The sequence below is a fragment of the Solea solea genome, chromosome 14, assembly GCF_958295425.1.
Source record: "Solea solea chromosome 14, fSolSol10.1, whole genome shotgun sequence".
NCBI classification, from domain to species: Eukaryota; Metazoa; Chordata; class Actinopteri; order Pleuronectiformes; family Soleidae; genus Solea; species Solea solea.
This window is the reverse complement of record NC_081147.1, coordinates 17,439,382-17,462,305: the sequence shown is the minus strand read 5'-3', so window position 1 is coordinate 17,462,305 and position 22,924 is coordinate 17,439,382. Positions and strand designations below refer to the sequence as shown.

Here is a 22,924-nt window from a genome sequence, read left to right as displayed (position 1 = left end):
ATTCATTATTATTATTATTGTTATTATTATTATGTTATTACCACTATTATTAGTATTATTATTATTATTATTACTATTATTACTATCATCATTATTATTATGTTGTTGACCTTGTGGAGGAGGTTCCTCGGGTCAGACAGCGGAGGAGGAGGAGGAGGAGGAGGAGAGAGGAGCAGAGGGAGGGGGTGGTTATTTCTGAGCTCAGGGCCGAGGATTATAGGCAGAGCAGAGCAGAATATAGTACCAATGCGTTGACAGCATCCAGCACATAGCCAAGCCCCCTACACACACACACACACACACGCACACACCACATCACCAGCGCCATCCATCCGGCCCGGGAGGACGCAGCGCAGATTATTGGACAAACCAACACCTCGTTCTTTGGATTTAAAGTGGGGATTTTTTTTGGAGGAGGAACAGTTTTCCTCGTCCTCCTGCCTCTGTCTCCTCCTCACACCACGAGGTGAGTGTTCTCCTCCTCGGTGTTATTGTCTGTCTGATGGAGGCTCGCGGCTCGGCTCCGCTCGGCTGTGGACGCCCGCACCTTGCCTCCATCCGTCCGTGTCATTTTGGAGACCGATCCGAGATGAAATGAATAATTTAACAGGTGATGGTGATTCCTGTCACATCGCCAGCGGGCTACACCCGTGCCCCCTGACTGAGGGATGGAGAGATTTAAATCCCGATTAAGATTATTAGGGAAGCAACAAAAGATTGACCTTTTTTTTTCTTCTTCTTCTTTGTTTAGCCTCCTGGTTTGACTGGCATGGCTGCGGCCACTGATTAAACCAGGTGTTAGTTCGACCAGGAATAGGAATACTGATTGTTTCAAAAGCATCTGTAAAAGCGTTTATGGGCCACAGACGCTGCCCATGTGTGTTTAGTTATAACATGAATTGATGATTATTGCTAACCATCTATTTTGGCTATATACTGTGTGTATGATGTGTATATATGTGTGTGTGTGTGTGTGTGTGTGTGTGTAAAAGAGGTCTAAGAAGTAGTAGTAGTAGCATATGTACATTTACTCCCAAATACAAATTTGAAAATATACACATCAATGTTTATTCTATACATTCATATACATTTACGCTACACTAATATATATATATGTATATATATATATATAATAACACCTTGTGTCTGACAAAGCCCTTCCTCGTTCATATACGTTATATAGTATTAAATGAAATGCCACTGTGAAAACACTGGCTATTCTTGTGCCACACTCATTCACACACATGTGTTCTGTGCTATGGACATGGCATGCTGTTGTACTGTATATGTGTGTGGAGTGAAAGTGACGTCACTCTCCACAGATTGAGCACAAGCTAAAGGCTAAATCCAGACAGGAATCTGGCCAGTAAAACATGCACAGCAGCACATTATGAATGGGCGTAGGCAGCCAGGGACTATGGGAGTATCGTCTCTTCCTCCTCCTTCTGCCTGTATCCTTTGGCCAAGAGCAGCAGCAGCAGCAGCCTCCGCCCCCCACCCCCAAAAGCTCTTCCATGCCGTGACAGGCATGACAAGCGCAACACAACTAGACCGGAACAATGCGTTTTGCTGTTCTGGGCCCTGACATGATTGAATATGACCTTTGATTGCGATTCAGTTCAGACACGTGTGATGAGGCGGACCCTTCATTACCAAGAGTGTTTTTCTTCACAAAGTGGATACACGCACATAGGCGGCTGTTCTTTTTTTTAGGATAATGCATTGACTTCCATTCATTTGGGAAGCCTAAACAAAGCCATATCCCTAACCTTAACCAGAACCAGTTAATGCCTTAAAACCTATCCTTAACCCTAACCACAGTTCAAATCTTAGCTCTAAACCGCTTCCTTAAAAATGTGGTTCTGCTCAGGGTTACAGTCAGTGTTTATGCCAGAGTTAACAAATACGAGTACACACACACACACGGAATGACTCTCAGTGAATGAATGAATGAATGAATGAGTGTCACTTCGGTCCTATGAAGTGATGTGAAGTAGACGTGAACGCTGAGTGTTTTCCTTTCACTCAGTGAGTGCAGTGAGTGTTTGTGTGTAAGTCCGTCCTCTTTTGTTTTTCTGTGCTGTGCCACTGCTGCAGGCACAGTGCTGTGACTCAGGGATGTATGCTACAACATGTGATGGCAGTTGCTGCTTCGAGGTCATCCTGCCAGAGGAGAAACCCAGCAAGCAGAACTTGCACATCAGGAAAGACTTGATGCCCGGCTGCATTTAGTCTTGCTCTCCTGTGCCGCTGAACACTTGACTGTCTGTCCCACTTACTGCAGCCAGCCAGCCGTCCTCTCCCTCGCCCTTCTTCTGTGGTCTTATGGCTTCATGTCGTCACTACAGACTACTGTGGGCTCTTGTTTGCTGGTCCGGTCCGATACTTTGACTTGAAGATCCTTAGATCAGTCAATTGTTGAACCTGTTCAAGGATTCGATTCATATTGTTGCAGTTACTATTTAATGGAAGCTTCTGCTTGATCAATATTGCACAAAAGGAATGAAGATAATTCTGCGGTCAGGGACTGTGTTATGAAAGTGATTGTGAATGTTTTAGTTGATGATATTGGAACAGTTTAAGGATATTGAACATGAACACTTGTATTTGCCCCTCAATCTGGACCAAACTGTATCACAATAAATAAGTTTTATCTTGACAATTACTGCGACAAAATGTCACGTCACTGAGTTTTGCTCCAGAGTTAATGTTGAAGAAAAAGCAGTGAATTATGGTTTTGGACTTCTCAATAGACAGAAAGCAACAAACACCTTTCAAACACAGAAACAAAAAAATTAATCAAAGTGTGTTTTCACAGGGCATTCATTATTATATTGATAGATTTTGAACCATTTTTACATTATTGCCCAGCCCTCTATCAGTGTAACTCCTGCAGAGGAAAAAAGAAAGGAGGCATGATGTCATAGTGAGGTCACAATTTACTGGCAGAGGCATCGTAATTCAGGTCGACTCTGTTTATGAACAGAAAGTAAAACATTAAGAGAATGAAAAGCAATAAAGAAAACAAGGGCTGTAAATCATCATCTTCTTATAACTTGGTTTTCTCCTCTACTATTCGTGAAATATGAAAGTCTTGCTGTAGCCACAGAGAATGCAAGGACAAATCCACAGCCCAGAAGCCTATTGTGGCTGCGGACCTGCCTTCTCCACTCATATTACTTTTTATGCACAGATAAGACTTCTATTGTGCAGTTTTTAAGGCTCCACGAGTTGAAGGAAATTGGCTCAGACAACAACAGAAGAAGTAAGGCGGACACTTTTGCAGACTCGTAACATCCATCATCCAAAAACTTTCCTCAGACATCAAGATCTTCCTCTAGCTGTCTCAGTTTCTGGCTGTCTGTCTCTCTCCGGAACCATCCGGACCGCTGATAGAAACGTGTAACACAATGCATTGCACTATTAATCTTTCGAAAGAGCCATTATTTAATAGTGCACTGGGGAAGTCCGGCCTCGCCAGGTCGTTGATGAAAGGGGAAATGAATTGAGTGGCACGCAGTGAGTCCTGTCTGTCTAATGCTAATGGAATGAGCTGACGGCCGGAGTGAAGACGAGAATGTGATTGTGTGGATGAAGACGGGTAATGATGCAACGAGCAACAGTTGCAAACAACATACAAGCAAACAGCCATGTTGCAGTTTGGTGTTGCTTACATTTAATTGTTACAGGAAGCACAGTGGTGGTTAGTACTGTGACACTTAACATCAGCACAAATAGTTATTTCTCTGTATGTGTTGTAGGGACGTCCCGATCCGATATTGATATCGGATATCGGTCCGATATCAGCCAAAAAAACGAGTAATGGATTATATTGGACTGCCTCTAAAATCTCCGATATAAGCGTCTCTGGTGTAGTAATATCACTTGATCAAGCCTATTCTAACATTCCACGCTACAAGATAAGTAATTAAATTATGTATGATTTGTGCTGATATCGTATCGATATCGGTATCGGCCAATGCTCAAGGCTGCAATATCGGTATCGTATCGGACGTTGAATGGATTGTTACAGGGGCAAAAATCATAGCATAAACACAAACCACAGAATAAACAATTTGGCTACAATGATCTGTTAACGGTTATATGATTATTACGATTATTATCACCACTATATGATTGTCTTGCAATATATTGTTTATCACAGAATCAAGTATCGTGATGTTATCGTGATCGGGGACCTTGTATCGCGTTGTATTTTCTCATTTGCGTAATAAGGCTTAAGCTTCAAAATAAAACAAATAGTCTGTCAGTTTTCTCGATTTATATGGCTGTAGAAACATGGCGGCCTCTGAAGCAAGGACCTCGTTGAAAGTACCTATAAAAAAAAGATTATTCTAAGGCTATGAAAACCAAACTTTTAATCCTAAAGTGATTATATACTTACTTTTGGTTTTATTATTATATTTGCAGCTGATGTTCAGGGTTGTATCCTTTCCTCTCCAGGTTTTTTCTTATCCAGTGGTGGATATGATGTATGTACCACATCTAATGGCAATTTACCCAACAGAAATATTTCACTGCCAAATATAATGGGGGAGCGCTCCAGATGCTTCTCATACACAGACATCACTTTTCACCTCAGGTCATCCAGACAAAATCTCCTGCCAAGTGGACTGAACGATCACTGGGTTCTGAGTCCAAGAGACTGTGGGAGCCAAAAAGAATTGTCGACTTTCTGGACCAGCTGCTGCTGCTGCTGCTGCTGCTGCCTCGTGTGATGCAGCTGTATCCAGAGTATGTGTGTATGTGTTTGTGTGCACGTGTGTGTGTGTAGGGGGGGGGGGGGGGGGGTTCCTTTCTAAATAAAAGCTAGCCAGTTAGCCAGGCCTCTGCAAGCGTCAGGTTACCTCTTGAGCGATTCTCCACTTCCAAATCGTGGCATAAGAGCTGTGAGGAAAATGTGTGTATGTGCATGAATGTCATGTGACTCCCATCTTCAGTGTTCGCAGCTAAGCGGCGTGTTTATTACAGACATACGCCGGCTCTGTCCGGGCAGAATCTCCCCATCTCATGTTCTAATGCAGCTTCTCCGGGCCGTGTACAGGTTGATCTGACCTCCAGTAACCCTGTCTGACCCAGCAGCAATAATTGGGCTGTTTTCCATCCAGCTGGGTGCACAGACACTGCCAGTTCATTTCCACCTCTCAAACCCCGTGGAGAGAGCGGAGTACTTCTATGAACTGCATGTGGACTCAAACCCGGCAACGGGATTGAATAACTGACTGTTTTGTCCAAGACAGAGACACATTGTGTGGGAAAATGAGCTGGGAAGAGAGGGGGGGGGGGGTTGTCCAAGAAACACTGAAACACAAGACTTGAGACAGCCTTCATTACCTAGCTCCATACAAATATTCTCCTTGTACAGTGGAGATTGGAGGAGGGGGAATGAGTGAGAAGTCAGACAGACTGCGAGGATCGCTGATGAGCTGTGTATGCAGGCAGATTGAGGACTTAAGGACGCGACAGCGGTGGACGGGATTCGCGATTACTATTGATTCCGATCCAGATTAGGCGCAGACTCATCACCAGCTCACAGCTTTGCTATCTTGGATTTGAAACTGGGATCAAATGTGAGGAATGTGTCACGTCATTAGAAGGAGGGGGTCAGTCAAAGAGGATGATTGATAGTACATCTACGTCTGCCGCCTGGCTTTGTTTGCTCCCAGTTGGAGGAGAAATGCTGCATTAATCAGCTTTCTTTTTCACTCTTGCTGGTGAGTGGACTCCTTTACATCACACTTTTGTGCTTCCTTTTCTCCTCCTGCAGCTTCACTCCCTCGTTTCTGTGCCGCTACCCTTTTCACCCTCTTTAAAATTCTCCCCCTTCCCTCGCCCCCTTCCAATATCCTGTCTTTTCTCTCTTTTCTTTGCCTTGACCAATTCTCTTCCCTGTGTCCCTTCCCTTTTTTCTCAGCCCTTCTGTGCTCGCCTTCCCTCTCTCCCCTTTACTCCCCCTCCTCAACCCCCCCGTACGTCTTTCCTCCTCTTGTTGCCTGTGTTGGCAAAGTGGCAGAAAGAGACGGTGGAAGCCGAGCTAGCAGCATTAGCCCCATGCATTATTCATATGCCCTGCAGTCTGTGTGCGGGTCTGGGTCTTCTGCTGGCTTTTCATCGGGACACACAGGCCTCACGACAGAGCTCTGTGTGAGGGACACAGGGCCTGGCGGACGAGCTGCACAGATGGGTCCATCAATTCCTCGATTTTGGCTCCTTCTTCTTGAGGAAAGCTCTACAGATCAACACTCGAGAACAAAATGAGCTGGTTTCTTCAGACCAGATCAAGAATGTTTACTTAGTGTCTCCACTGATTCAACAGCAAGGCTTTTCACAACAAAGCATTCCCACAGTGTGTTTTTCTCCCCAAACCAGGGGCCCGGCTAAGGTTTCAGTGAGATCAGCCCTGATGTTCATATGAAAGACTTGTCCTCTTTTATTACTGGCTGAGATCTATGTTTTCCTGACGCCATTTCTTTTCTCTGACACATGAGGATTCACAGCCCTGTCCTCTTTGCTTTTTCAGAACTGTTATCTGAACACGGGGCGGTATGAAACTTTAATTTAGACAACCAGACAGAGATGGAGTGGCTGCTCTCCACATTGCCATGTTACTTCTGAGGCAGTGGAGGAGTAGCGAGAGAAAGAAGGAGAGAGAGAGCAAGCCTTGGGGACCAGAGGAGGGGCCTCTTGGAAAACCACAACCACATAGCTGCTTTGGACTCACATCTGTTTTGCTTGACATGCTTTCGGGGCTCACTCTGAAACTGTCAACAACTGGAATACAGTTTTGCTGCTTAAAAGAAAAAACAGGTGAAGAATTCAGCGTCGGTCACCGCTTTATCAGACTGGTCACTTGAAGCTTAGTTGTCATGGCGATGTGGTTTTTTTGTGAAGGAGCGTCTTGTTTGTGGGTTTTAACAGGATGTCACATTGCTCCTCACAGGTGGCCGCACCAGATTGGGATTGGCCCTGATGATCACAAGGACCCCCCTCCTCCTCTCTTCAGCCAATCCTGGAGGGGTTGCAGAGCTGATGTCTCAGAGGGCAAGAGGGTATTTGTGTTCTGGAGTCCTGAAGAGACAAGCAACATCACGGTGAGTCATCCGTGCACGATCTTAAGTTAAGTTAAGTTGAGTGTAGGGTGTCCTAAAAATGTGAAAGTATGTAACCCTTCAAATATGTCGGTTTGAATTTCCCCTGCGCTGGATTCATTTCACGTTTCCCAGAAACTTACCGTGTATCACGTTTAACAGCTTATTTCTTAATTAGAATATTTAGTGCTCTCGCGGCATGGATCTGTGCCGTGGGAATAATACACAGCTCCTTATATGGACATCCTGGGTGTGTGTGTTTATAGGTTTATAGGTTGAGTCACAGTTGTGATTCACTTTATATCGCACATAGGTTTAAGTTGTGATGTAAAGTAGCGATGATTGTGCACAAGTCACAAAATAGACCATTTTTCTTTTCTTTTTGTTCATAAAAAAACGAACTTTGACCTGTGTGAGTGCTTTTTGTTCAGGCTTTGTTTATATAGTAAAACAAATGTCGTCAGAGGCCTAAATCCTCTGTGTTCTAAGGATTAATTACTAAAAAATCAATGCATCTAAGCCAATACACACGTTTATCTTACCTGTATCTACTTTATTTCACTTATAAAGATGGCGTGTTCCTGTAGAGTGAGGATTGTAAGTCTCGGGATGTGCATGGATATAAAGAAATGTCTGGCTGCTGCTGCTGCTGACCAGAGAATTGTCATTGGAGACGACTCCCTGACTCGGCAAGGACAGAGGGGTGAAAGAGAAAGAGAGAGGGAGGGAGAGCGAAGGAAGAAAGTTGAAGACTGACGGCAACAAAAGTCCCATGATGCTGCACTGTTTGCGGCCCGCGTAACACACGCATATACAGGACATACTTCATCTCCAAGCTACAATGCAATGTCAATGTGGCGTGCCAACTGTCATTCCCACTCCCTCGTGTACAGCTGTCGGCTCCCTCGTGCCACTCTTCCCTCCTCATCCATGTCAGTCTTCCTCAAGCTGGATAAGCAGTAGGTGCTTATGAAGTGACACCCTGATCAGTGTAGGGCGTGTGCAGAACGAGGGCCTCTAATCCTCTTAACCACCTGAGCTGTGTGAGCTGCCGATTGTTTCTCTCCGGAAAAAAAAAAGTACAATTTTGTTTTCTCTCTCATCGACGAGACTAAACTTTCGACGGCATCCCTCCTCATCGGCTATCGATTGCAATGCAGCATGTGTTGTTTCCACATCAATCCGATCTTAAAGTACAGCAAGGTCTTTATCTCCTCATCTGTTGGACGTTCTAGTGATGTTTCGCAATGTCCCAGACTCGTCGTGCTAGCGTGCCAGATAACTCTTTTGCGTGGTTTATTTCAGAGAGCTAATCAAACGGAGTCTACGGGTCATTTGGTTTCAGGCGCACATCCATCATCGTTAGCTTTATTGATCCGGTCTGGGACGCTGCATCCCTGCCAAAGCCTTTCCACCTCATTTTCTCTGCCTGAAACATCAAATTCTGTAGTGACGACGGCAAATGAAGTCAGTCTTACCCAGACAACAGTTAAACAGCTGCTGAAACGAACTGCTCATTAAGAGACCACTTCATATTGTGAGCCGTGAAATCTTGATCTCTGCAAAACACAACAAGCTCTTACGTAACAGACGTCTTCTTAGTGATCATTGATTGAATTCTATAAAGTAGAGGTTCAGTGCTAACTAGTCTAGACCTCACACTTCAGGATTTTCACTCCCTTCACAGCCCTTCATCATGTCCACACCACTCCCAGGTTTAAAGGCCTGGAGAAGCAGAAAGGACACAGCTGCAGAGTTTGAGCGAACACACTATTTTAGCATAATTAAAACTCCATTTACGATGGTGTAGCGTCTCTCAGAATCTCTTCCTTTGTTCACACATCTGGTTATTGTTTTGCTTGTTGCTTGCGTTTGTTTTTGCTTTTTCTTCCGCCATGTCTCACGTCCCCTCCCCTCTGTCTTTTCAGATAAATGGAGGAGAAGGAGCGATGTAGGAGCAGGTCTCCAGCTCGGAGGGCGAGTCGAGTGCAGCAGGTGGTGGGAACAATAATACGCCGCACGCGGGACTCACTCAGCAGGTACAGGATAGACGTGTGTATGTAACTGATGGAAGCAGATTGCATTTAGACGGTTATGCAGCAACAAAAAAAAGGGATGGCACCACAGAAAACGCCAACATGACAGAAACCCTTCGTCAGCAACAAGAAAAGACGTTATAGAAAAGAAAAAAAAAAGAGTAAACAATGGAGTTTGGGATACAGACGGAAGAAAACAGCATTATCCACTCCAAGGTCTGGTGCCCAGATCCTGCAGTGAAGAAAAAAAAGGATATAGGGTATAAATCATTTAGAATAGATGCAGTGTGCTGAGAAAATGTGATTGTAAATAGAAAGGGATGTAAAAAAAAACATAAGAAAAGGAAAAACGGTTTATCTATCACAACACACAGGCATAAACACACGCTGTCATTGCCTCCTCACACCCACACATTCACACATCATTCATATTTGAGTACATATTCAAACCCTGACTGTCCCAAACACACCCCGCAGTCAACCACAAATATGCTTTCAACACTCTGTTATTCCCTTACTGTCCACCGAGTGAGCGGTTTCTCGTTCTCAACAGACGAGCGAGAGCAGAGGCAGCTCGACAAACTCCTTTTTTTTTTTTTTAAAGATTAAAGATTTAAATGCAAAAGAAAACAATTCATTTCACTTTTTTTATGCCTAAAGTGCTTTTAAGCTGACGAGAGATGTAATAATTCATGTCAGTATGAGACCATTCCTCTTTTCCTGAGCTCTTCCCTCGGCTCTGTGACCTGCTGATTCATGTTAGAAAACATATAGACCATAAATGACATCACATTTTCCAATGAAATGTACCTTATTTCCTGTTACTCAGAGGTTGAATTCCAGTAACTTTGGTAATCCACTGACTTCCCTCCTCTTAAATACCCTCATCCCCTCTTAACATAAGTTTAATTTTGTGTCTTTGGACGGATTGTTATATTTGCCCGTCTCGTGACATACTATGATAACTTTTTTTTATTTAACGTCATTTCCTGAAAATGTTCATTTGCCCTGTGCTTTTTTTTAAACTCATCAAATTCCCTTAGCCTTTGTAGATATGCTAAGGGAAGCTAGTGTGGGGATGCCATTCCTGCTAGATATTCTCATCAAAAATGACATCTCCACACAAGCTGCCACTTGGTTCCAAGGTTATTTAGAAAATAGGACGCAATGTGTTCAGATGGCTGGAGTTAGTTCCACCATTCTTGAGGTCACAAAAGGGCTACCTCAAGGCTCAGTCCTTGGACCCATTTTGTTTACAATCTACATCAACAATGCGTGTGCAAATGTGTCAAATGCCTCATACCATTTTTATGCTGATGATTCCGTAATTTACTGTTGTTCGTACTCGACTGCACAAACAAATCGTTTCCTAGAGATGTTTGGTAAATTATAATCTCACCCTTTAAACCTCAATTTATCTGTCAACGACCACAGTGTTGCAGTCTCCACTCGGGTAACCCGTCACTCTTGTTCCACCCCCCCTTTTAGGGAGCGGTTGCTAGGCGATGGGAGGTCACAGCGCTCGAACAGTCTGTGCAATCAGAACTTCCAGGCCAAGCTGACACTGCAGATCACGAGGGACCCGGTCCTGGACAGCAGCACCGGACATGGCTTCACCCTCACCACAAACGCACCCCTGCTGGTCAGGGACATCGCCACAGGTACGCGGGCGGCACATACGCTGGCATCCATGTGTTTGCCGAGGATGAGTGCGATCTAACTCTCCAGAACGACCGCCTGCTTTATTTGCGACAGGGCACCGTCTGCAGCCTGACAGATTTACACACTCTTTGTCTCACACATTTTACACACACACAATCAGAAAAAAAAAGAATTTTGGCAGCGTCGTCTCTGTTCGAATGCCAGGAGTGAGTCAGAGAACAGAGCCACCTGCTCGTCCTGTCTCGACTCAGTCACTTTTCGTTTTAAGCAACTTTGACGGAGGGGATTGAGCGAGCGTGTGTGTGTGTGTGAGTGCGTGTGGGAGAATTACTTTGATTCCTGTGCTTTAAATTAAAAATGATAGTGGTACAAAGAAGGGTTTCCACCCTGCCACCGGCTCTTTGCGATCTCATGCCAAATAGAGCGACAGGGAGAGAAAGATGGGTGACAACAACAGAGGATTTAACGGTCAGAGAGGCTGACCAACGTCCAGAGGACTAAATAGTGGGTGTGAACACTGGGAGGGAGGAGGGCTGGGTGAGGTGAATGGAAGTATGAAGTGGTGGATGAGGAAGAAGGATTGAATAAAAAGGACAAAGAAGGGAAGGGACTTGATTGTGTGTGTGTGTGTGTAGTTGTATTTGTTTCGTCTTCAGAACCTAATTCCTGAGAAATTGGTAATGTTTAGCGGTAAGGCTGCGTTTAAGCTGTCCAAAATTAATAAAAGTTCATGGATCAAGGATTTATGTGTAAAACCTGTGTCTGTGTGTATGTGTGTGTACAGAGGAGAACAGTGTGGCATGCAGACAGCGGTTCTAAACTCGGGGACAGACAGGCTTTGGGGAGGCAGCCACCGTGTGTGCAAATATGCACCGTGTTTACACACACATACACTTTACGTTTGGGTGTTGTGCCTCTGTTGTGCGCTCTCTTGCCTGAAGACAAATGAATATAAATAACCAGGGAAAGCAGAGCGGGGGCCCGATCTGGATGCGACACAGAATAACTGTAACCCCTCGCGTCCCGGAGAGTGCGGCTGAATTAAAAACAGTTGAGTCAGCCCTGGTGGACAAAACGATGTGCGTCATTTCATGTGCGTGTGTGCCGTTATAGGCCCAGTTTCAGACGAAACCCCCAGTTAATGTGTGTCCAACATGATACCAAGCCTGTCCTCAGCTGATTCTTGAGTCAGTGGTCCATGATTTTGGGGGTCCGCTCAAGTCTGCAAGATGTCTACGTTCCATCCCCTAAAATGAAGTGTGCGCAGCCGGGTTTTTGTATAATGCAAGTGCTCAATTTTTATGTGTGCAGGGAGTCCTGCAGATGGGATACTGTACCTTGGGGACCAGGTGCTGCAGATTAATGATGCAGTGCTGGAGGATTTGAGCACTGAGCAGGTGGAAAACATCTTAAGGTAAAAGCAAGAGCAGATCATCTTTCTGTCTATCTGTGTGTGTGTGTGTCTGTCTTTGTCTGTCTGTCTGTCAGGCCAGTGTGTCTGGTCAGTCCAGTGACTAAATGCCTTGTCACCCATTGTGTGCTGGAATGCCATTCTCACAGTGTGTGTGTGTGTGTGTGTGTGTGTGTGTGTGTCAGTCATGGGCAAAGGTCAGAAGTGAGACTGCTTACTTGACAGCTGGTCAGAAAGATAATGAGTTCTCCTGTGTGTGTGTGTGTGTGTGTGTTTGGTTTCTTCATGTTTCAGTTCACATGTCTGTGTGTGTAACTTCTCCACACAGGACCCTGGAGGACTGTATAAATGTGACTATCCTGCGCCACATGACAGTGAGTACAAAGTATAAAGGACAACAATAACATCCTCTCAGAGCACACACACACACACACACACACACTGAGAGTAATGACACCAGTCCTCATTCACACATAAGCCCTCTGTGTTTGCGAGCATGTGACTGTAAGCTCACATCTTCTGTGACACGTCCGTGTAAATGTGCGCGCAAACCGCTTCGAACGCGATGAGTGCGTCACGCGTGGTCCACCATGGCTCCGACACGTGTCTTGTGTGCGTTGCAGAATCCCAAGTCGTCCATCATGTCGGCAGAGAAGAGAGCCCGCCTGAGGAGTAATCCAGTTAAAGTGCGCTTTGCAGAGGAGGTGGTGGTCAACGGGCACACTCAGGTGAAAAAAAAAAAGCTCATTTCATACAACTCTACCAAGGAATTGTCTTCATTTCCTTCGGTATTTGAACCTGTGTTCTAAGCTGCCATTAAATCTCCCACGTCTCTTCACCAGGGAAACTCTCTTCTCTTCCTGCCCAACGTCCTAAAAGTCTATTTAGAGAATGGACAGACCAAGGCCTTCAAGTTTGATGGTACCACCACTGTCAAGGTAAATACTTCGAAGAGGTGTCATTGCAGTGTCTGGTAATCATTTTGTATAATAACACTGTGTTAATAGCAAATGGGGAAAGTATGTGGTACATAAGGGTTAGGGTGAATTTCAACATTATAATATGGTAATCGTACTTATTACTAATTCTGATTCCCCAAAATGTTAATGTGCAGGTATTACACTGATGGTAGCCTACAGTAATTCTCCTTACCAAGGTTTTACTGTGGAAATAACATGGTATTACTGTCATTTTGTCTCCTTTTTACCACCATCGTTACCACACAATATCGCCCCAAGGGGGATAAACAGTAGTGTGGGAGGACTGCAGCTGCTTTAACTGTTGTGTATAACATTTAGGAAGGTCTATTGGCAGACTTTTAATATAGTACTTACTATATATTTTTAATCATTTGATTTCCATAGCCTTTTATATGTACTTCTATGTTTCTACTGCAACCAGCCAGAACCTGTGTTTTGTATTTTTAAGCAGAAACTTAATACACAAAGAAAAACAGCTCCGTCCACATAAACCAACAAAGACTAAAAGTAATGGAGTCAGTAATCTGCACATGTATGAACCTCATCAACTGCCAGATAAATTGATCCGTTGGAGACTATGACATCCTTCCCGTGACATGAAGGCCAACCATAGAGAAAGGGAGGGATTTTGGAAATTGGAAATTTGCCCTCAACCAGACAGCTAATCTCATTAGTTCATAGGGTCAGTAACTAACCACCAGGAGGTCCCTGTCTGTTCTGGGAACTGCTTTTATTAGTACATTATTATTGTTGTGTATTTCTGAGCAGAGGGAAACTGAGAGGGGGGGGGGAATCAGACCCCAGCAGACTGGAATGAAACATGTTTGTCTAAGGGTCTGAACTGTTTGTTTTTTTGTGTTTGTTTTCACCATTTCAGGACATTGTTCTCACTCTGAAGAATAAACTGTCCATCCGAGCCATCGAGAACTTTGCCCTGGTGCTAGAGCAACAGTACAGCATCACCAAACTCCTGCTGCTGCATGAAGACGAGCACATACAGAAGGTAAAGTTAGCGGTTAACACACCACTGTCTTTTCCACACTGATAACACGTGGCTGCCTGCAGGGACAGAAGGAAAAACACATGTTAGCCAATTAAGAAAAGGCTCACCTAATAAATTCTACGGCAGGAGTTGTTGATCCACCCTGCGTCCTCCATCAGTAAATTCAAACATGTTATCTTGTGACTGAGGTGTTTGAAATGCTTTATTTGGATTCACCTAAGGGACACAAACTTACCAAACGAGGCAGCAGTCGACCAGCAGCTGAAAAACGCAGATTTCCTTTATAGACTTTGGTGTGGAAGCATTTTTTTTGGTGCGTCCGGTGAAGTCGATGCCTGAACTATATTTATCTTTACTGCCACTGAGTTGTTGCCTCGTATTCATTGGCGTGTCTCTGCTTTTGTCTTCACCAGGTGGTGCAGAAAAAAGACTCCCACGATTACCGGTGTTTGTTCAGGGTGTGTTTCATCCCCAGAGACCCCGTGGACCTGCTGCAGGACGACCCCTCCACCTTTGAGTACCTCTTCTTACAGGTCAGAGAGGCTTCTTCTCTGTCTATCTTTAACAGTATGCTGCTCCAAAAGAGGTTGGGCTCCTCTCTTAAGTTACACGTGCAAAACAGGTCTAAATGTTTATCTAGTTTTACTTCTAATGCTGTTGCTTCCTGTGTTTTCTTTCTTGGCATTTGTTCGTCTTGTGTAATAAAATGTGTGACCCTTTTTTGGCCTGTTCATACTCAGTAAACACAAAGAACTTGTTCGCCTCCTCCTGCATTCTGATACTCTCTGATGCAACACAGCTCTGACACTTCATTTATTTTATAAAATCCTGGGTGAAAAGCCTCAAAGCCAGATGTTGTCTTTGCATTTTTTTTTGTTTTTGCACAGTAAGGCACTGGAAGTCCCGCTTCTGTCATGTTGATTTATTGTTCAGTTGTCTTGCTGTGTTTGTTTTTGCTTTAGAAAAGGTAGCTCAAGTGTCCCGGTGTTAGTTGTACTTACAGATAATAATGCCTAAGCAGGAAGCACGGTGTTGCGTTAAATACAATATACAATATGCTGTTTATTATCATTATTTTCTTTATTTTAATGCATGTGTATGCGTCGTGATTGTGACTCTGCCTTTTTTTTTTTGTCCCAGAGTGTGGCGGACGTGCTGCAGGAGCGCTTCGCAGTAGAGATGAAGTGTAACACGGCGCTCCGTCTGGCCGCGCTGCACATGCACGAGAGACTAGACAGTTGTGGACAGACCAGGGCTTCTATCAAGAGCATCACGTGAGTCAAACGTGGTGTTGTCCTTGTTCAGTTTAAGGGTCAGAGGAGTTTGGGCCACACATAATCTTAATCTGTGTGATACAGTTGTCTTTCTGCTGTTTCACACTTCAACCTGAAAATAACAAAAAGGGACAAAGAGACACTTTCTCAAAGCACCACCTCAGTGACTAATTAGTGTGTCCTGGCTACAATTAAAGGGACAGTAAGTTAAACTCTGGTTGTTTACTAGCATCTAGTGGCAGCTGTGGGGAAAACAACAGCAGCAGATTATGTCAAAAATATCTCATATTATATTTTTGGTTTTACTGTAATATACAGATTACAGTAATAGATAGATTACAGTAATAGATAGATAGATAGATAGATAGATAGATAGATAGATAGATAGATAGATAGATAGATGCTTGTTGCTTGAGAGTGTATTTGAAAAGAAAAAAACCCCAGAAGACTGTTGCTTTTAAATGCACAGTACATGTGGGGATCTGTATGTCCACTATCAGTTGTTCTGCTCGAGTTCTTAAGTGCATATATATCACTGTGGTTTCTCTGACAGGAAGGAGTTTGGCCTGGACAGCTTCATCTCTCCAACACTGCTGAGCAACATGAGGGAGAAAGACTTGAGGAAAGCCATCAGCTACCACCTCAAAAAGATCCAGTCCCTGCTAGAGCCACGTCAGAAGGTACAGTGGAAACAGATGGATGGACGAGTGGGAGGAAGCACTGAGGAAAAGCAAAAAAAGAAAAAGAAAAAAAAGATTAATAGTGGGAGTTTAGCAGTCGACTGTTAATCTCCTTCTCGATGGTGGGTGTATGGAGGGTAATTAAGAAGCACTAAGTAGGTCTAGAGCTTGTGTAATAATTCTGGGAACATTTAGCATATTTTTCTGTGGAGTGCATTGTTTTGGCCAGTGAATTAACCGGTGACATTCCTCTTTGTGACTCCTTGCTGTTTGCCTGCCCTGCTCTCACTGTCACTCCTCTTATCTTCTTTGATGCCCACTGTGGTGTTGTAGGTAATATCTGCTTCTCAGGCTCGGTTGGCCTACCTCACTCAGCTGGGAGAGCTCATTTCATACGGAGGACGATCTTACACAGCTACCATGATGGTAAGGGTCGTGACTTGGCACCCATGCGTCACGTCTGTCCTCCTGGTCCGTTTCACCTGTGCTGCCTCCTCGTAACTCCTTTTTATTCTAATCGGCCGCACTCTGTCTCACTTCTACAGCTTCAAGACAGGGAGGTGCTGGTCAGCCTGCTGGTTGGAGCTAAGTATGGAATGAGTCAGATCATCAACCACAAGCTCAATGTGATCTCCACTCTGGTCGAGTTCAGCAGCATCAGTCGAGTGGAGTTGCTCTCGGAGTCTGACAAAGTCAGCCTGCTGCGCATCTCACTGCATGACATGAAGGTATGGAGGACACAGTGTGTGGTCGTTGAAATACTCAGCTCAATAATTCATTATCATGTAGGCGCTCACACTCTCGCACTCTCACACTCTCACTACTCACTACGCTAGATTTGAACCAAGGCTGAAGTAAATATAGGTCAGGCATTTCTCCTTCAATACACATACCATATGAAGCCTCGGGGAGTATGTGGTTGCTATTTAAAACTGATTCACTTGTCTCAAAAGCTGACTTGTCTCTCATCCTTTCTCCCACTCCACTTCCTTTTCTCCCCTCACCCATTGGCTTGAATCAATCCACTGCTTTTACCTTATCTTCTGTATTACCCTCCCCCTCACAGCCATTTGCCTTACTGATGGACTCTCTGGCAGCCAAAGACTTAGGTTGTCTGCTGGGAGGCTACTGCAAACTCATGGTGGATCCCAATGTCAATGTCTTCCGTCTGGGGCGCCCAAAAGTGAGGGTGCACCGGATTCCTGCTGAAGAAGGTGTGTGTGGGAGGTTCGGCGTAATAGAGGGCGTGTGCTATGAATCCCTATCAAGTGAGCACTTAAAATTGTCACTTTCTGGCTTTGGCTATTTGATAGACATTTTTAAATCACGTGTTGATGTATGTCAACAGCCAGTATGGGTACGAATAGGAAATCAAGTCAGGTTTTACCTTTGAAATTTATTCTCTTTCACTACTAGGGTAACTACATCAGTTTTGTTTGTGTTTTGTTTTTTTCCTGGTGTAGGTTATGTGTCTCGGTGCTGCAGTGACTCCGAGGACTCAACAGATGAAGACGACCCAATGGACTCCCAGCGTCCGGACCCTGCGAGTCAGGACTGGGAAGAGAGAAGGAGAGAGGAGGAAGAGAAGCGGAGAGAGGAGGAAAGGAAAGAGAGAGAGGAGCACCAAGGCAGACAGGAAGTGAAGATAATAGTGACAACAGAAGGTAAGGAAAATGAGGACGAAGAGGAAGCGGGGGCAACGGGATGCACGATACGCAAATTCGGTGTAATAGATGAGGAAATGAACCTGGGCACCACGTGGTACCACACTGACCCACGGGTAACCAGCAGCTTCTCCAGCTTGTCCAGTGGCTCCTTGAGTGCTGCACTGGAGGAAAGCAGCGCCTCAGCTAAAGCCCCATCTCACAAAGATGCACTCCATGGACACTGCACCGTCGACGACCTTCCAGGTTTGGACGTTCACCACCCCTACCTCTTAGAGCCAAAACGCCACCAGGGCCCCCTGCGACCCACCAACCTAAACTACCGGGGCAATGACAATTCATGCCTTTGCTTTGCGGAACTCTCCAAGTCTGACTTCCTGCCGAGTCCACCCGAGGCTACTAGTGATGACGAGGAGGATGACGATGAGGAGCAGGAGGAGCAGGGAGTTGAGGGACTCAGACGCATTTCCAAGATTCCCAGCTCGAGAGATCTGCGGTTGATTGACAGCACACCATTTCAAAGATCGCCAATTAGGAAAAAGAAGAAGATCCCCCCCAAAGTCCCACTGAGGACAAGTTCAATTCCAGGGCACAAAGCAGGAGAAGCTGAGCAGCGGCTCTCCAAGGATGAAGAGAGTCTATACCTCACTCCTTCACCCAACCTTAAACCAGCTCTTTTAGCCAAAGAGACTGCTTCGGAGTCTGAGGATGAGTTTTTTGATGCACAAGAGAGATTTACACCCCCAGTTCCTGATCTTTCAGGTTTGTTCACATCATTGTGTTTTTTTTAAGACGTATAAATATATCTATGCTGACTTGTTTTTATTAGTGTGACTAAAAGAGATCCCTTTTCTTTCTGTCTCTCTTTTTACAGATGCTGAACTGGCTGACAGGAAAAATGCTAACAGGCTTAGTGGAACCTGGAATGATGTTTCAGTTGCCCCAGTGAGAGAGTCTTCTTCCCCCCTTGCCAGTAAAACCCAAACCTCAAAAATCAAGAAGGACGTGGAGACCCTTAAAGGGCCAACTAATCAGCTCACCAACCATCAGTCCAATTCACCAAAGCGATCACAGAAACCTGAAGTTAAAGTCAAACCACCACTGGCACCTAAGCCCCAGCTGCTTCCCAAACCTCAGAATATTCCTCCCAGGTCCCCCCAGCATGGGAGATCATACGCCCACTGCAATGGGGATGCCTCTGGACGTTTGTCTTCGGAACTCCTGGAAATGGAGCCAGACACCATGGAGTTCAAATCTGTCACGTCTGGTGCCGGTGGACTGCCTCTGTCATCACCTTTGATCACGGCAGTCCGGTGCAGCAAGCAACCCCTGCCGGTCAGAACACCACAAACAGAGGAAAAGAGAATGGGAGCGCATGAGAACGGAGCCGATTTGGTTGCCAAACATGAAGCAAACGTCCCCGATAAAAAGGAAACGGTTAAAGTTGAAAGGCAAGCCAATGGGACTTCCATACGTGCAAACAAGCCACCAAACCTATTCCCCATTCCTCCATCTAATTCAGGTACAAAGCCAGCTGCCCCCCCTCCAGTGCCGCCGAAACCTAATTCTTCTACTATTCGCCATCCCCTCTCACTACCTGCTAGCTCCCCAGTTTCTCCTACAGACCCGAACAAAGGGATCTTCAAGGAAAGCATAAATCCCCCAAATGGAATCCATCCTTGGAGCAACCGTAACGGCAGCATCCCATCAGGACCACGGAGGGTCTCTCAGAGCCACGAGAGCCTGTCGCCCAAAAATACAGATGCACCTCTCTCCCTTACCACCTCCCTTACCTCTACTAACTCTAAAGGTGTTGCAGGCCTCCAAAGCAAAGAGCCGGGAAGATCCGATTCGGGGTCAGATCTGAGGACCAGCTCCTCCAGCCTGGGAGGGAGGCTACCAGCCTCTGCTCTGAGAGGGAAAATCCAGGCTCTGCCATGGTACATGACCCGTTCCCAGGAGATATTAGGAACTCTGGATTATCCCTCCACGAGTTCCATCAACGGAGACACATCTGGCTTTGGATCTGGATTGTCTGTAGCAAGTGGTTTATCAGACTTAAACAGAACCCCTGTCAAGGAGAAAGACGCAGGCTCCAAATCAGGGGGGAAAGTGAACATATTAGAGGATGGAGCTGAGGTTGTCATAGCAACTATCAAAGAGGCCCAGGATGTGACCTCACACATGAAGAAGGCCAACGGGACAAATGGCTCACATCCGAATCTGAACTTCAAAGTGAATAGTGCACACAGTGGCAACGTTTCATCGGAGCAGCCTCAGTCGCGACCCCACTCAGCAGTGGGATTGGGAGGCGTGTCCAGCATGCAAATTGGTGGTGACTCGCCGACCTCCACACATGCAGACAGTACTCCACCACAGGAGCACCAGGAGGTCTGTAGCTGCCGCACTGTCTATGCCAACTGCTTCAGTGGAGACACAGAGGATGGCATTAGTTTCGACGAGGAGCTCACTGTTTACGAGTTCTCGCGTCGCACGCGGCCAAAACCTACCGGGCAGACGCCTGTCCCCTCTCCCACAATACCGCCTCCAAAACCCAATATTTTGTCCCTGCTCAGAGACAACCCCCGGCCACTCTCTACATTATCCACTGCCTCCTCTGAACTCAGTCCTTTAGTTTCACGCCCAGTTTCCCCTACAGCCTCTTTCGGCAATCCTCTTCGGTCTCTCACTAACAAGAATTACAGCGGGCTGAAGGGAGGTTTCGCCTCCCTTCGTCAAGATATCGATCAACTTCTCCTGGTCTTAGAGTGTGGGACGCTTGAGCAACAACAAACTTTATGTCAAGACTCAAAGCAGGCTTTCAAAAAAGTAGGGCCGGACCTAAATCACAATGGAACTGAAGACGGTACTAGCCCAGCAACGGGCTCAAACTGCACGGGGACGAGTCCCATCTTCATGACAGAGGCCGAGCGGAGTCTTCTCCAAGCCGAGGCTCGACGGCTGGCGTCCGGGTGTCAACGGGCCACACGTGTAGGCTGGGCCCCCGATGAAGCCTTACGTTCTTTATCCAACAGCTTCAGCGCTCTGGTTCAATTGTCCGCTGCCTGCTTGCGAACAACCTCCTGCGCTGGCTGTGACTTTTGCCATAATGCGAGTCTGGTGCACGGAGATGAGGACAACGACTGTCAGCAGCCAATGGAAAAGCTAAAGGAGATAGTGGGTCTGTACCGAGAGTTTGTTGGGGCTGTCGAGACAGCCGGAACTGGTGCTAAGAGTGTAGGCGTCACTGGGTCTGGACTGGGTCAAGGGGAAACTGATGGGGTGAGACTGTTGGCAAAACGCTGCACTGTGCTCATCTCCTCTGTGTTCGCGCTCACGCAGCTCTTCCGGACACGCACGCTAGAATCGGACACACCCGGTGCCCGTGTACCTCTCAACTTCTGACCTGTGAACTTTTTACCCACTAATAAGCCACTGACTCTGAAGGCAGGAGGAGATGAGGAAACAGCACAGAGCTAACTGGCGCGTGACCCCTGTTATCTTGTACTGTAAGTGCCATGCACACCACAGCACACACACACACACACATGGAAACCACACACCAAACAAAGTGAGGAAACGTCATTGCTTGGACTCTTCTTGGACGCATATGGACTATGCATTTGTACATACAAATTTTATAATTATATTATGACTATCTTATTTTATGATACAATGTGTGTATGTATGTAAGGACGGATTACCCTCGTATGTATTTATGTATTTATTTTTACAATATTTTCACCGTGGTCTGTGATGTGCAGGTCTCTGGTGGGAAAAAAACAAAACAAACCTATGGATGTCACTGGAATTTTTATTTCGTTTTTTTTTTCTCTTTGAGGTGGTGTGATTTTACCTTTTTGCTGCTTTGAAGATTTTCTCCACTCCGCAAGGTGTAATCTGTAAATTGTCTTTTTTTTTTTTTTTTTTTTTAATTTATAGCTACAGTATATTTTATTGAAAATTGCAGAATAATACACTTTAACACACACACACCTGTGAAATACAGTCACAGGCTGATTTGCTTTGTATCTACAGGGATCACATTTTTTTGTTTTTCTTGTTAAGGATTTAGTTTTTCAACATCACAGTCACACACGAATTGGACAAAGACAAACATACCATCACAGCGCAGGGAGATCACATTTGACTGTTACAGATTGCACCTTTTTATGAGACACATACCCGTGTGTGAAGTGTTTTTTCTACCCCCTTTGGCCCAGAGTGTCCCGACTGACTCTGAGTGAATGCTTCTCAGTAATACTCTGATTCCCCCAAATGTATGCAGTATTATTATTAACATTACTCTAGTTTTCATCCACTACATACACGTATATTTTAAGGGAATGTGTGGATAGGGTTCAGGGGGGGCCAAAACAGGGGACCTTAATTGTGTAGTTTAAAAAAAAAAAAAAAAAAAAAAAAAAATTGACTTGCCATAAGTGTGACTGTTAAACTCTGTAAAGATGTAGCAAAAATCCAAAGTCTTAAAACACTGAACCACAACTGCTCCCCACTACGTGTTCCTCCTTGTGAAAAGCACCCCAGATCGATCAATAACTCTTAGATATACGTTCATGTCTGTGTCCTCTTTCATCTCTACCTAAGTTTATGGCTATGCAAACATAAACTCTTCGGCACCACGTCGCACTCTTATTTTCACGCGCTAACGTCATAAACAACAATAGCTGCATTATGTTTGTTTGAATGTTGGCTTTTTTTGTCTTGTTGTAAATGTTCTGCATTACGTTTCGCGACCACTCTGCAAAGTTGCATGGCATGTGGATTTGTCAATAGTGAGTCTACTGTCCAGGTTAAAAGACTGCACTGCATCGCTCGACCGGTTATGTACAGTGTTCATTGATCAGTGTCACATGATGATGACGTGACGAGCCGTTTGATTTGAAGGATTTACTCGCGCCACCTGCAACAACAGGAAGGTAAATTAAGACAAAGCAGCCAGCAAATGCCTATACTTAAAAAGATTAGCTGAAATAAAGATTGCCTACATTTTCAGTGGCAGCTGGTGAGGAGACAGATATTTAATCTTTAATAATAATATTAATAATAATAATAATAATAATAATAATAATAATAATAATAAT

The 22,924-nt window shown here is 45.1% G+C and overlaps 1 protein-coding gene across 4 annotated transcripts; it reads left to right on the top strand.

Annotated features, from left to right (window-relative positions):
- The first annotated feature begins 295 nt into the window (after nucleotides 1–295).
- Nucleotides 296–22,924, top strand: frmpd1b (FERM and PDZ domain containing 1b). 4 transcript variants are annotated; one of them, XM_058650620.1, is made up of 17 exons: nucleotides 296–466; nucleotides 6,962–7,112; nucleotides 9,038–9,148; nucleotides 10,634–10,806; nucleotides 12,119–12,221; nucleotides 12,547–12,592; nucleotides 12,842–12,946; nucleotides 13,061–13,156; nucleotides 14,076–14,201; nucleotides 14,615–14,734; nucleotides 15,342–15,475; nucleotides 16,029–16,155; nucleotides 16,489–16,581; nucleotides 16,701–16,883; nucleotides 17,222–17,369; nucleotides 17,619–18,581; nucleotides 18,694–22,924. In XM_058650620.1, exons 3-17 carry the CDS (start codon nucleotides 9,042–9,044, stop codon nucleotides 21,222–21,224), a joined length of 5,055 nt encoding a protein of 1,684 aa, XP_058506603.1. In that variant the 5' UTR covers nucleotides 296–466; nucleotides 6,962–7,112; nucleotides 9,038–9,041; the 3' UTR covers nucleotides 21,225–22,924. The 4 variants fall into 4 exon arrangements, with proteins under 4 accessions (XP_058506603.1, XP_058506599.1, XP_058506600.1 ...); XM_058650616.1 differs by having other exon boundaries at nucleotides 17,222–17,423; XM_058650617.1 differs by lacking the exon at nucleotides 296–466 and adding an exon at nucleotides 5,420–5,735 and having other exon boundaries at nucleotides 17,222–17,423.